Consider the following 12,844-nt stretch of genomic DNA (forward strand, 5'->3'; position numbering starts at 1 on the left):
GGACATAGTTGGTATGAGCCACCATGTGGTTGCTGGGAATTGAGCTCAGAACCTCTGGAGCAGTCAGTGCTCTTCACCGCTGAGCCATTTCTCCAGCCCGGTTTTGCTTGTTTCATTTTTTTATTTTTAGATATTTAATTCAGTTCATTTTGTCTAAGGTGTGGAGCAGGGCTGTGGCTCATGGCTAGGTAGTAACTGATTGCCTAAGATTTTCATTTTTATTGCCTACCCATACCACCTAGATGAGAGCAGGTTAGGTTTTGTTTCTGTTTTGGTTTTTTGAGATAGGGTTTCTCTGTGGAGCTCTGGCTGTCCTGGAACTCACTCTGTAGACAAGGTTGGTCTTGAGCTCACATGGATCTACCTTCCTCTGCCTCCCAAGTGCTGGGATTAGTGTACCACCATTGTCTGTTAGTTCTTTCTTTCTTTTTTTTTTCTTTTCTTTTTTTTCAGAGCTGGGGACCGAACCCAGGGCCTTGCGCTTGCTAGGCAAGTGCTCTACCACTGAGCTAAATCCCCAACCCTCTTCTTTATTTTTTAACACTTATTTAAAATTATTTTGTGTCTGTGTACCATGTTCATCCAGTGCCTGTGGAGGGCAGGAGAGGGCGTCAGACCCCTAGAAGCGGTGTTAGCTGTCAGCTGGGTGCTGGCAACCAACCCTGTCTGTTCTGTGAGAGCACCAGTGCTCCTGACATTGAGCTGTCGCCCAGGTTACCCCCTTTTGAATATGAATGTCCATGTATGCCTTTTTATAAAAGATTTATTAACTTTTATTTTGTGTGTATGCTTGCCTACATGCATGCATGTGTCCAGCATACTTAGGGAGGTCAGAAGAGGATACTGGTTCCCCTGGAAATGAAGTTATGGATAGTCATGAGCTGCCATGTGGCTGCTGGGCACTGAACCTGGGCCCTCTGCAAGAGCAGCCAGTGCCCTTAACCACTGAGGCATCTCTCCAGCCCCAGGTTATGCTTTCTTACTTCTGGAGTGAGGAGAGTGAACAGACATTTAACTACAACAGTAGCTAATCTCTGTAGTTCTCAGGAAGGTGACTGAGCGGACTCTGGAGTGCTCGCTTAAGTGCAGTTGAGCAGGTGAACTTGGCCTATGGCCTGGATGGGAGCACTGGAGGGAGATTGAAAGGAGTTGAAGAGCTCAGCATGGCCACAGTAAACACTTAATGGTAGCTGTCCGTCCATACTCACTGTAGCTGGGTTGACACGTGTCATCTAGAGCGTAAGATTAGGTGGCCTGGGGATGGAGCTCAGTTGGCGTCTGGCCTAGCATGCAGAAGCCTTGGGTGCAGTGGCCTGCACTGCATAAGCAGGGTGTGGTAGCGCATGTCCTCAATCCTAGCATTAGGATAGAGGGGCCCTGCTCATCCTCAGCTACATAGAGAACACGGTCCAGCTTGGGAAACACGAGGCACTGTGGAAAACCATAGAACACAGATGAGATGAGGCTGGCTTTGACAGTTGCGGCAGGGCCAGTGATGATTTTTTTAGTATGTTTTTTTTTTTTTTTTCCCCAAGCTCATTTTTAAGTTGTTCTTGAGACAGGATTTCTCTATGTAGTCCTGGCTGTCCTGGAACTCCTTATGGAGAGAAAATTGGCCTTGAACTCATAGAGATCCACCTGCCTCTGCCTCCTGCTTCCTAAAGTGCTGGGATTCGAAGGCGTGTGCCACCTGAGGGCCAGCATCGGCTTCACAGAGAATTATATAACCAGATATAAATGATGATCTTGGCTTTTAGTGCTTAACCAAGGCTGTTTGTACTTGTCAGATAGTCACATGTGTGTGAGAACGGTCTTCTTTAACATTTCATGGCAGGGCGATTTCATTTTGCATGGGGTGGAAGTGGCTAGACGTTCAGAAGCACTGGCACGGGGGAGATGTGGTTCAGAGGCAGAAGATGTGCCCAGCAGCACAAGATAAAAGTCCAGCAAATCCAAAGGCATAAAGGGTCACAGCATCATGTGCACCTGTCATCTTTTGCTGGTACAGAGGGTGTTCAGTTTTGAAATTCTCTTCCGTGTAAGTACCAGTGTAGCTGAAGCTCAGTGTCCGTTGTTCACAGTGCTGTGCACTCCACGTGGGCAGAGGCAGTGTGAGTAGTCGGTCTGTGTGGGTGTGTGCACAGCCTTCCATCCTCTTGCACACTGGCACGGGCAGGCATGGAGCGAATGCTGGCAGGATCGCATTTGTTCTTCCAGAAGGAGATTGTCTGGATGAGGTACGGACATCATGCTGGCCCGCATCAGCCTGCACTGCATCTATCCATCCTGCATACAGGGAGACTTCACACTGACATATCTTCTTCCTGCCTCTAAAAGGATCCCTGGAGCATCTGTGAGAGCACAGCACAAAAGAGGAAATAGGCGAGGGATCATTATCTCTGTTCTGTGGGAAAGGTGTTCTAATGAGCTTCATTCCCCCCTCAGAATGACAGGCAGTGGCTCTAACAGCCAGCAGCTATTTTCAAGTGGCAGTGTGCATGTGAGATCCAGGTCAGGTGACTTCTGCTCTGTATCTGTTCACTAAGGTGACAGGTGTCTCCTCAGAGGCTGAGTGACATGGTTTTAATTGGTTCCACTTAAGCTCATCTGAAATTTCTGTTAGAGTTTCACTGTCATTAAAAGGAGTAGGTGAGACCAGCAGTGTGGTGATTTAATCCCAGTACCAGGGAGGCAGAGGCACGTGGCTCTCTGAGTTTAAAGCTAACCTGTTCTATATGAAAGGGTGGTATCAAGATTCCTTTATTTCAAACCTGGGGCTTTATTTCAAGCTGGGGCTCAAGAGTGGGAAAACTGGCTCTGCAGCTTGTCTGCCTTTTGGTATGGGCAAGGAGGAGATACCCTCCCCTACCTCGCTCTCACCTTGGGAGAGCTAGCCTCTGGATCATGAGAGCAGATGAGCTGGCCCTGTCCCTTGCTGGCTGCTGCACTGGATGAACTAACCAGGGCAGTGGCAGAGAGCTCAACCTGTGGTGTGGATGTGGGAGAGTTGGGCCGACCAGCTCAGATACCATCCAGGACCAGACCCAGGGCTTTGACTTGTCCCACCAGTATCTACCTCATCTCGGAACTATTGGAGCTTGTGAAGGGGCCAGTCCTGCAGATCCAAAGCTGCAGGATCTCCAGGACACAGGGCAACAACAGGATATCTGAGAGGAATCCCAGTGAGGGTCTGGTATTGATAGTGTAGCAGGAGCCAGAGGCCTCCAACCAGCCAGTGACTCACTGCAATGGACATTTTCAAGCAAAGAAGTCTGGACAAAGGGTATATTGTGAGATACATTGTGACACACTACAGCTTCCATAAGGAGATCTTTTTCCTTTGGGAGTTTCTTTGCAAAGGCAGAGGGAGGGTGAAGGGTATGAAGGGACAGAGAGGGGAGTGGGATTAGTGTGCATGATGTGAAACTGACAAAAGAGCGATAAAAGGTAAATAAAAAATAATAAACAAAGAAAAATGAGATCCTCCCCCTCTCCCTTCCTAGCTTGCTTTTTGACATACGGTCTTGTTCATAGCCCAGGCTGGCCTGGAACTCACCATATAACCCAGGCTAGCCTTAAATTTGAAGTGATCCTGCTTCAGCTTCCCAGGGCTTAGATTGCAGGTGTGAGGTACCATGCCTGAGGTTACTTTTCTTTCTTTTCTTTTCTTTCCTTTCCTTTCCTTTTCTTTTCTTTTCTTTTCTTTTGCATTGACTAGTCTTTATTAGAGAGAAGTTTTCTTTTACATTCTGAAATGTTAAACCAGGGGTGGGCTCAGTGGGCCATTTGGTGGGGCACCAGCTTGTAATGTTTTCCATAGTTGGGGCATCGCTGGCTCTCGTCTTTGTGCAGCCAGAACCAGATGACAGTGCAGTTGTCCTCTTCACAGATGCAGCCCACTATTCTCTTGTTGCTAATGGATGGGACTAGATTAGGCTCTTCCTTGGTGCCCGAAGCTGCCTTTGGAGGTAGCATATTGAATTGATCCAGTCCCTTCTGTGCTGCTATCATGATCTCCCTCTCCAGCCCGGTAGCCTGCTCCTCATCAGTAGGGACACCACCTCCAGAAGCCATGGAGCGGGTAGTGGAGGAAATTGCAGTTTTCTGCTGGCTGGAGAGATGACTCGGTGGTTAAGAGCTTTGGCTGTTTTTCCATAGGACTCGGTTCAGTTCCCAGCACCCGCACGGCAGCTCACACCTGGCTGTAGCTCCAGTTCTACGGGATCTGGTACCTTCAAACATACCTGCTGGCAGAACACCAGTGCACATAAAGATAAATTAATCTTTTTTAAAAAGACAAAAAAAAATTGCTGCTGTTGCTCTGTGTGTGTGTGTGTGTGTGTGTGTGCGCGCGCGCGCGCGCGCGTGTGTGTGTGCTTGTTTCAATTTTCAACTGCCTATCCCTATTACATGGAAATAATTAATGTTTATTTGTTGACATTGCCAAGTTCACATCTGTAGATTAGTCTGGAGGCCTCAGTGACAACGCACCAGAGCCTGGAGGCCTTGTGCACACCAGTTCATTCTCTCTCAGTTCTGGAGCCTGGGATCGTTTCTTCAGAATGATGCCATCTTCTTCTGACACAGGCCTCCCCGTGTGTGTTTTTGTCTTCTGATCGCTTACATGGGCTCCAGACATCAGATTAGAGCCCAACTACATGACTTCATTTTTACTGTAACTACCTGAGTAGAGGATCTATTATTAAATATAGTCATACTCTAAGGGTGTAATTGTAGCTTAGGCTGGTCTTAAACTTGATTCACAGCTGAGAATGATCATGAATTTATGATCCTCCTCTCTGCCTTCCAAGTGTTGGGATTATAGGTGTGTGCCACCATAATGGGCTGCAGGAGCCCATCCGTCTCTCTGTCACTTGTCCTTGAACTTCTCCTTTAAAAGAAGTGGTCGCCTCTTCTTTCTCTTTGTTTGATAGCTTGCCTGTCCTTGACCTCACCCTTCCCTTTCCGAGGAAATGACATTTACTTTTAGTAGAGCGTTTCCTGAAATCACCTTCCTTTGCACTCGTCAGTTCTATAAGCAGTGTTATTTGACTCTAGACATTATCATCATCATCTCTGTGCTTCAGCTCCCGAAGCCGAGTATTTAATGTGGGATTTAGCTGCTCGCAGACACTGACGAGGCGTGTGTCATCTGTGTGATCTCCAGGTAAACGGCACCTCATTTTTTCAGTGTCTCCTTGCTTACATTACAATTCATAAATGTCTTACTGTCCTCAGATCCGTGTATCTCGATCATCTGTAGTCACTGCTGCTGCTGCAGTTGTATTTCATCTCACAGCAGGGGCTGCTGGAAGGCCGATCAGTAATGAAGCACAATAATTCAAAACAGTGTGTCCCGGGGATGCTGAAGGCTCATAGCTCTGTCTGCAGCAGCAGGGATTCCTCGGGCTGCCCAGAGAACCTGCATCTCTGTAGCTCCAGAGCCGTGGTTTACTGTGTGAAGCTGACCCTGGGCTGAAATAATGGCTCTTGGGTCTGGGGTAACTAGATCTGGTATTATTCACTGAGGAAGAAAGCTGCGTATATATACATACATTCACAAACATATGCTTTAACATAATTTAGGATTCCTTATATATTAGGGAAGTTGGAAAATTGGTAGGTACCTTATGAAATGGTTTACAGAAGGTAGTCTGACTGTAAGAAGAATCACAGGCTCCTTTGAGTTCTCACATTGCTTAGGGAAGCAAGAGAAGGGAGGTGCTCGCCGCGCTCACATAGTTGCCATTTGGATGGAGGACAGGACTTACGAACAAGTTTTTCAGTTTGTATGCTTCATTAAATGCCTACCCCATGCAGATAGACACTTGCTGGATCGACGTAACACATAGTAAATCTGTATTTTATACTAATAGTGAGCTCTTAAAGACTCCACATCTTTCTTCGGGGGGGGGGCAAAAGGGGCAAACTTCTCCCAGAAATGGTATTATACTGGAGCAGTGCAGTGGGCAATGCAGGAGGAGAAGGAGAAGGTCAGGGGCACAGAGAATCTTGAGGGAAGGGCAGGGATTTCTGCTAGGCCGACCTGGAGAGGACAGCTCCCCAGGAGGTGTTCATGGAGACTGGAAAGTGGGTAGGCAGAAGTGATATAGAGGTCCAGAGTAGACAGGTCCAGAGCTTCCAGGTCCTGAGGAATCTTAATTTGCATATATCCTATAAAACCCGGGGGTGGTAAATTTAGCATTGTCAAAAAATGATGGTGAAGGTGCTGTGGGGGACGCCTCTAGGGGGAAAGAGCTCGGTAGTTAGGAGCCTGCTCACGGAGTCTCTTGAGAGAAGAAGCCAGGGTCCCCGGCATATTTGGGGGGCATATTCAGGATGTTTAGAGGCTTTCTCTGCAGTGGAGGTAGTGATGGTTTGGGAGTCACAGTGTCTAGGATGAACATGTAGCTCGTGCTGCATGAGTGTCAGCCGGCTTTGTCACTAAACATCATTACACCAACCAGGACTCGGAATATCCAAGATTAGAGAGAAATGGTGAGGGACACAGTGGTGTCAGATTCCTGCTGAGGGGCTGGGGAGTGCTGGTCACTGGCAGAGTGCTTGCCCAGTGCTCAGTGTTCCTGGTTCTGGGTCCCATCCCCGCTCTGCTGAAGGGAGCACGGGAGTGGGAGAGTCAGAGCAGGAGCTGAGCCGGCTTGAACCAGTTTGGTTGTACTGTCCCTGAGGTTGGAGTCATCAGGGTCTGCCTTTGAGACTCGCTGTTGTTGGAAGTAGTGCTCACTAATGCACTAATGCGTGTAAGCTGCTTTGGGAGACACATTAAGCTTTGAGGGACATAAGCTTGTCGCCATAGCTGTCACAGAAGCTAAGTGGGCTCCTCTTTTAGGAAAGGAGAGGCTCTTGTTAGTGGCTGAAAACTTCATCAGTGTATGGGAAAGCTCTTTGCTTGGTCCATGAAGGCTGACTCTCCACTATTCTGTCTTACCAAGAACCTCTCCACTTTCTGAATAAAGAGGATTTATAAGCCAGAATCAGTTTATACAGCTTAACAAGGTATTTCATTTATAACACATAGAGGCTCTCAAAGGAAGTCAGCTTTCCTAAACATTTTAAAGGAATCTTGGAAGTGACTCAGCAGAGCCTAATTTAGTTCCCAATCCAGCTATAACAGGGAGTGTAGAGTGGTTTGCGTGAGCCTAGTCATGCAAATAGAGGGGGAAGCCATGCCACTGTGTGCCAGAGACCTCATTCAGTGTCATTCAGTCTCCAGAGTGGACCTGAGGCAGAGGTGTTTCACAGAACCCAGCTGAGTGACTGAGAGCAGCTAGGGGTGTCTGGTTACAGAGCCAAACACTCTCTCTGCACTCTGCCTTCTTTGAATGACTTCATATGCTGATGAAGTTTGTGTCGTTTGCCTGAAGCACTTCGATGGGACTTTGCCATAAGATGATAAATATCATGAGCAGGAGAACAGCCCCTTACCCTTATTTCCTTTCTGTTTGCAGAGTCCCAGGAAGTGAGTTAGCGAGTCTGTCACAAAGGCCTGGTTTCTATTTTCTTATTCCTGGGCTCTGTGTGAAACAATGTATAGGACTTTCAACCTAGGGGTAAGGTAGGCGATTCCTCTTGTTTCCTAGAAGAGGAAACTGAGGCTGATAAGCATGGAATGACTTGTCTAGCAACAGTGGGCTGGTAGCAGTGGCATCAGCCTGGGGACTGTAATGCCCAGTGAGGTGCGAGCTTCTGGACCTGCTAAAAGATGTATGTAATGGATGACTATTGTCACTGCTAGTCAGCATCTACTGTCGAGGCAGAGCACAGGGATCAGATTCTTCAAGTTCATTTCTTAGTCTGGGGAGCTTCCGTCTGCTTGTAGGCAGGCCGCAGGCAGATGCACCTGTACAAGCTGCCATTTGCTCGGCTGGCCGGCTTTGAGTGTTAAGGAAGCAGAAGGAGTGCTCCATGGTGGGGCACTGCACTCTCCGGGTCTCTCCTCCAAGCTTGCTAGTGCTACACGTACATTGCCAGCATTTCCTGGAGTGCCAGGCCAGAAAGGAGATGGGCCTGAGAGTGTGATGCTGCCCACCTGTCATCTTAGCTGCTGGAGTGCTGAGGCAGTAGGATGGCAGGTGCAGGCCGTAGCTGGGCTATCTATGGAGTAAAAGGACAGCCTGAGTAACTTAGCAAGATTCTGTCCCAAAATAAAGAGGGCCAGATGTAGCTCAGTGATAGAGTGCTTGCCTAGCATGTGAGAGACTGAAAGTTCCGTTCCTAGGATAGAAAACAAAGTAAGATCTCAGGAATCCTGAGATGACCATGAGGTTGCCAGTTGTGGACTGCAAGCAGCCGCTTGGGACAGGGTTAAGGCCGTGCAAGCACTGGGGGCTTTGAACTCTGGTTCCGGCTTCACCGCACTTCTCCGATGGAGGCTGCTTCGGATTTGTTTTGAGACCCTACATAACATGTAAAGAAGCAGAAGCTCGGAGATGTGACTTTGCCATGAAGAAGCACACTTATTTTCACCCAGACAGGACTGCCCGGGAGCTCCCTGTTACTTCCTGCTTGCCTCTTCTGGGTGGAAGGTCAACAGCATTAGAATTTTCAGGCGCCAGCCTGGGTGGCCAACCTAATGGAGCAGAACAGTTCCAGCTCCAAATAATGGCAGATTTGGAGCAGGGCCCAGTGTAATTAAACCCTGGGGTAAAGAACTCGATGTTGGTCTTGATCTGTTTCAGCGAACAAACTTGAGGTAGGAGTCTCTATTCCAGGCAAAGAGAAGCAATGGCCCTGGAGATTTGTACCACTGCCTTAAACATTGTTTGATCTTATATTAAATTTAGACAGTGCTATAAGAGATATGCTTGGTTTATTTTTATTTGTTTATTTTGGTGGTGGCAGTATTAAGCAGGGTAAAATTTAGTGTTTCTCTACTTATTAAAAGATTTCCCAGTAAGGTTACTTATGAATTTCCAGTAGAGTTAAAGACAGGATGACCTCATGACTCAAAGCCCCCTAAAGACTTGAGGTCATGTAACCTAAGCAGTTCTGTGGTTCTGTGTTTTGTTGTACTGTGTGCGTGTAGTTTCTCAGTATTCAGCGTGTTCCTGGCCAAGCAAACCCAAGTGCATACAATGATAGCCTCTCAAAGGGTATGGTAAAGTGGATCAGCTGGCTTTCTGTGACTGTGATAAAACACTAGACAGAAACGGCGTAATGGGAGCTGTTGAGAGGGCTCAGTGGGTTGGGGCGCCTGCTGTCAAGCCTGGTGACCCGAGTTCAAGCCCACATGGTAGAAAGACACAGCTGATGGGCAAAAATTCCCATCTGACCCCAAGACATGTGCTGTGGCGTGAATGTGAGTGCATGTGTATGCACATGTACGATATAATAACTTAAATAATAAATAAGTGAACATTTAAAACAGGAGCAGGGGAGGAAAGGGTGGGCTTGACGGGTGGGGGTGGGGTCAGCAACAGCAGCACTACTGAATGCTGGCTGCATAGTCTCAGGGGACCTGGGCGACACCGGGAAACCCTGTCTCCAAAGACAAGAGAAAAGAGAATTCAGGGCTTGTTGGCAAATCTTCCCCCAAACCCACCGAAAACTATAATAAAAAAATCAAGTATTTTCTAATCAGTTTAGTGTGAACTTGGTGTTCATTTGAACCCCACCCCCAGTCTGTGTTGTTGTGATAGAAACTGTGGTTTTGGGCATGTTAAGGATTTGTGTGCTTTGCAACTACCATAGTTTCTATCACAGCAACATGCACCTCCTTAAAAATACAGGACAAGTAAACTAGAGAACAATAGAACTAGTTGCCTATAGGGGATGAGAACAACACAAAGGAAAAGTTAAGTGTGCACATGATTTGTTTTTGTCACTGTGAGCCCTGGTAGCCTGGAGCTCACTGTGTAGACCAAGCTAGGGGTATAGCTTAGCAGTATAGTGTATCCCTTTAGTTCATCTCCAGATTTAGTTTTCCCCCCCTTTTTTTTTTTTAAAGATTTATTTATTTATTATATATAAGTACACTGTAGCTGTTCAGACACACCAGAAGAGGGCATCAAATCTCTTTACAGATGGTTGCGAGCCACCATGTGGTTGCTGGGATTTGAACTCAGGACCTTTGGAAGAGCAGTCAGTGCTCTTAACCACTGAGCCATCTCTCCAGCCCCTCCCCTTCTTTTTAAATCCTTGTTAATTTATTCTCTAAATGTATGCCATCAATATACTTCCAAAAATCAAAGTGATAGAAGGGTCATACCAGTGTGGTGGTGCACATCTGCACTCAAGCACTTGAGAGGCAGGGAAGGCGGATCGTGACCAGTTCAGCCTGGTCTGCACAGCGTATGCTGTTGTCTGAGACTGGTCTTAAACTTGCTCAGGAGTCAAGGGTGGCCTTGAACCCTGATCTTCCTGCTTCTACCTGTGAGTACTAGGATCATGGGCATGAGCCGGCCACATGTTCCTGACTGATATGGTGGTGTAGTTTAGACCCAGGGTTTCGTGTGTGGCGGGCAGGCACTTTACCAAGTGAGTGAAATCCCCAGCATGTGATCCTCTCTGCATATGATCTTCTGTGGTAGCAAAGCCTATGAAGTCTTTGCTGTTCTGCTTTTTACTTATTTAATAATGCATCCTGGAACAGCACCCCTTGTTGCTTACACATGTACATATGTAGTTTTCAGCTGGACACTTTGGTATTTTGCAGTAATGCTGTATTGCCTGAACTCATACACAGTTTTTATATTGTTAGGAACACATCTTCCCTGTCCGTTCCTAGAGATAGGGTCATTGGGCACATTACTCTGTTTAGTTCAAGGTCACAGGGTCACAGATTACAGCAGACTGAGAACTTTATTTTCTTCCAGTTCTAGAGTCTGGGAGATGAAGAGTCAGGTGCCAGTAGGGTGTAGACTGGTGAGACTTGCTGGAAGGCAGATGACTTCTCTCTGTGTCCTCATGGGGCACAGGAATTCCTAGTGTATTTTACTGCCATTTTAGTTTTCTTTGTGTAGATGCCAGCTGTGTTGGATTAGAGCTCTACCCGATGATACAAGGTCACTTGATCTGCTTCAAGGTCCCTTCTCCCCTGGGAGTGAGCACTTTGACATAGGGTGAGGGGGAGGAGGATGACACAGTTCAGTCCTTAACCTTGGAGACTGAGGAGCCCAGGCTGACACTGAACTCCTAATCTCTCTCTCTCTCTCTTTGCCCCACAAGTGCTGGGATTGCAGGACATTTTGCATTTCTGCTGGCAACATATGGAAGACTTCAGTCTGTACTACAGATGGACTGTCAGGCTTCTGACTTGTCACTCGGTAGATGAGAAGTAGGATTCAGTACAGTCTTAATTAGCACTTATTTGTCTTATTTTTTGAAACTGTATTTATCTTTAATGATCCAAGATTCTGCAAGACACTGTAGAGCCAGAGCGGGGTAGCAATATAGGAATCAGCAGTGCTGCTGCCAGCATGGGAGGCACAGGCCCTGTGTGGCTGACCTGTCCCCATGGTGGCAGGCCTAGTCTCATGGGACACAGTACCTTATCTCCATGGAAACCAGTCTGACAGTGCCCACGGGCCTGGGGATAACCCATGAACACCGCTGAGAGATACTAGCAATGAAAAACAACCATAGGGCCCTCCCCTCCCCATCAGAGCTCCTGCTTAAGTGTTCCCTCCACCCTTATCACAAAGACACAAGAAATGCAGTGACTGTGTGTGGATAAACAAGCTTCCCCAGGACTGTGCTTCCCAGGGAGAGGGACAGCAAGGAGGTGACTCTAGCTCTGCTCTCCACCAAGACCAAGGGGTGACCTGTGGTTGCCAGAGGGCCTTGCCTCTAGGGCAGGGAGACTGATTTTCTCTGATTCCCTTTCCCTCTCACTCTCGGTTCTAGAGTTTTGTTTTTTTTTTTTTTGGTTCTTTTTTTTGGAGCTGGGGACCGAACCCAGGGCCTTGCGCTTCCTAGGTAAGCGCTCTACCACTGAGCTAAACCCCCAGCCCCGGTTCTAGAGTTCTTGAAGGAGAATTCACACCAGGGCTCCGGATGGAGTGATCAGCAGGCAGGGTTTATTTTTAGCAGGATAACAGGCAAAAACACAGTACAATGGCCATACTGGCTTGATTCCTCCTGTCCTCAGTCCTGGAGTGGTATCTGTCTTAGAAGCTGCCATTACTCACAATTCTGTCTGTTAACAGCTGGATGCAGGAGTATATAAGAAGGTGAAACTGCTCATGAAGTTGAGCCCTTTCCTGGGGAGGGGCAAGGATCTGGTGCCTTTTGTATGTTTCCTGGGGGTGGCTGGGTCTCAGTGGGAGCTGGCTTGGAGACACCCAGAGCACACTGAGACCAGCTGTTTTTCTCGGCGTGTGGGCTCTCTTGACCCACATATACATCTTATTTATGCCCCTCTGCGCTCCTGACCTCACACAAGCGTGCTTCTACTTTGGAGGTACTCTCTGTTACTGGAGTGGGTGTTGCTCCTGTGGGGAGAGATAGGGGAGGGAGCTGAGAGGGTTGGAAAGCTTTTGATACTGCTGTGCTACCTCCTCCGGTTCCCTTTCTCCAGAAGGTAGCCCTGTGACTTCAGTTCCTGCCCCCACCCCCTTCTTTTTTTCTTTCTCTTTTTCTCTCACAGACTGCCTCTGATTTTTCATATGCAGTCAGGTTTTTTTTTCTTTTAAGATTTATTTATTTATTTATTTATTTATTTATTTATTTATTTATTTATTTATTTTATGTATATGAACCATGCTGTCGTTGACACACCAGAAGAGGGCATCAGATCCCATTACAGATGGTTGTGAGCCACCATGTGGTTGCTGGGAATTGAACTCAGGACCTCTGGAAGAGCAGCCACTGCTTTTAACCACTG

The 12,844-nt window shown here is 47.4% G+C and overlaps 2 protein-coding genes across 12 annotated transcripts in view; one reads left to right on the plus strand and one right to left on the minus strand.

Moving 5' to 3' along the window:
- The window catches only part of Ascc1 (activating signal cointegrator 1 complex subunit 1), a 90,152-nt gene that overhangs the window by 15,356 nt on the left and 61,952 nt on the right, over window positions 1-12,844 (plus strand). The gene's annotated exons all lie outside the window — the stretch shown is intronic.
- Window positions 3,713-4,082, minus strand: Cox5bl1 (cytochrome c oxidase subunit 5B like 1). Its single transcript, XM_039099368.2, has one exon. The coding sequence runs from the start codon at window positions 4,072-4,074 to the stop codon at window positions 3,775-3,777; it is 300 nt and encodes a 99-aa protein (XP_038955296.2). The 5' UTR covers window positions 4,075-4,082; the 3' UTR covers window positions 3,713-3,774.

The sequence above is a fragment of the Rattus norvegicus genome, chromosome 20 (genome assembly GCF_036323735.1).
Source record: "Rattus norvegicus strain BN/NHsdMcwi chromosome 20, GRCr8, whole genome shotgun sequence".
NCBI classification, from domain to species: domain Eukaryota; kingdom Metazoa; phylum Chordata; class Mammalia; order Rodentia; family Muridae; genus Rattus; species Rattus norvegicus.

Bases quoted from the DNA above. Each gene is read 5' to 3' on its own strand.
- Cox5bl1 (XM_039099368.2), bottom strand. From the start codon at position 4,074: ATGGCTTCTGGAGGTGGTGTCCCTACTGATGAGGAGCAGGCTACCGGG.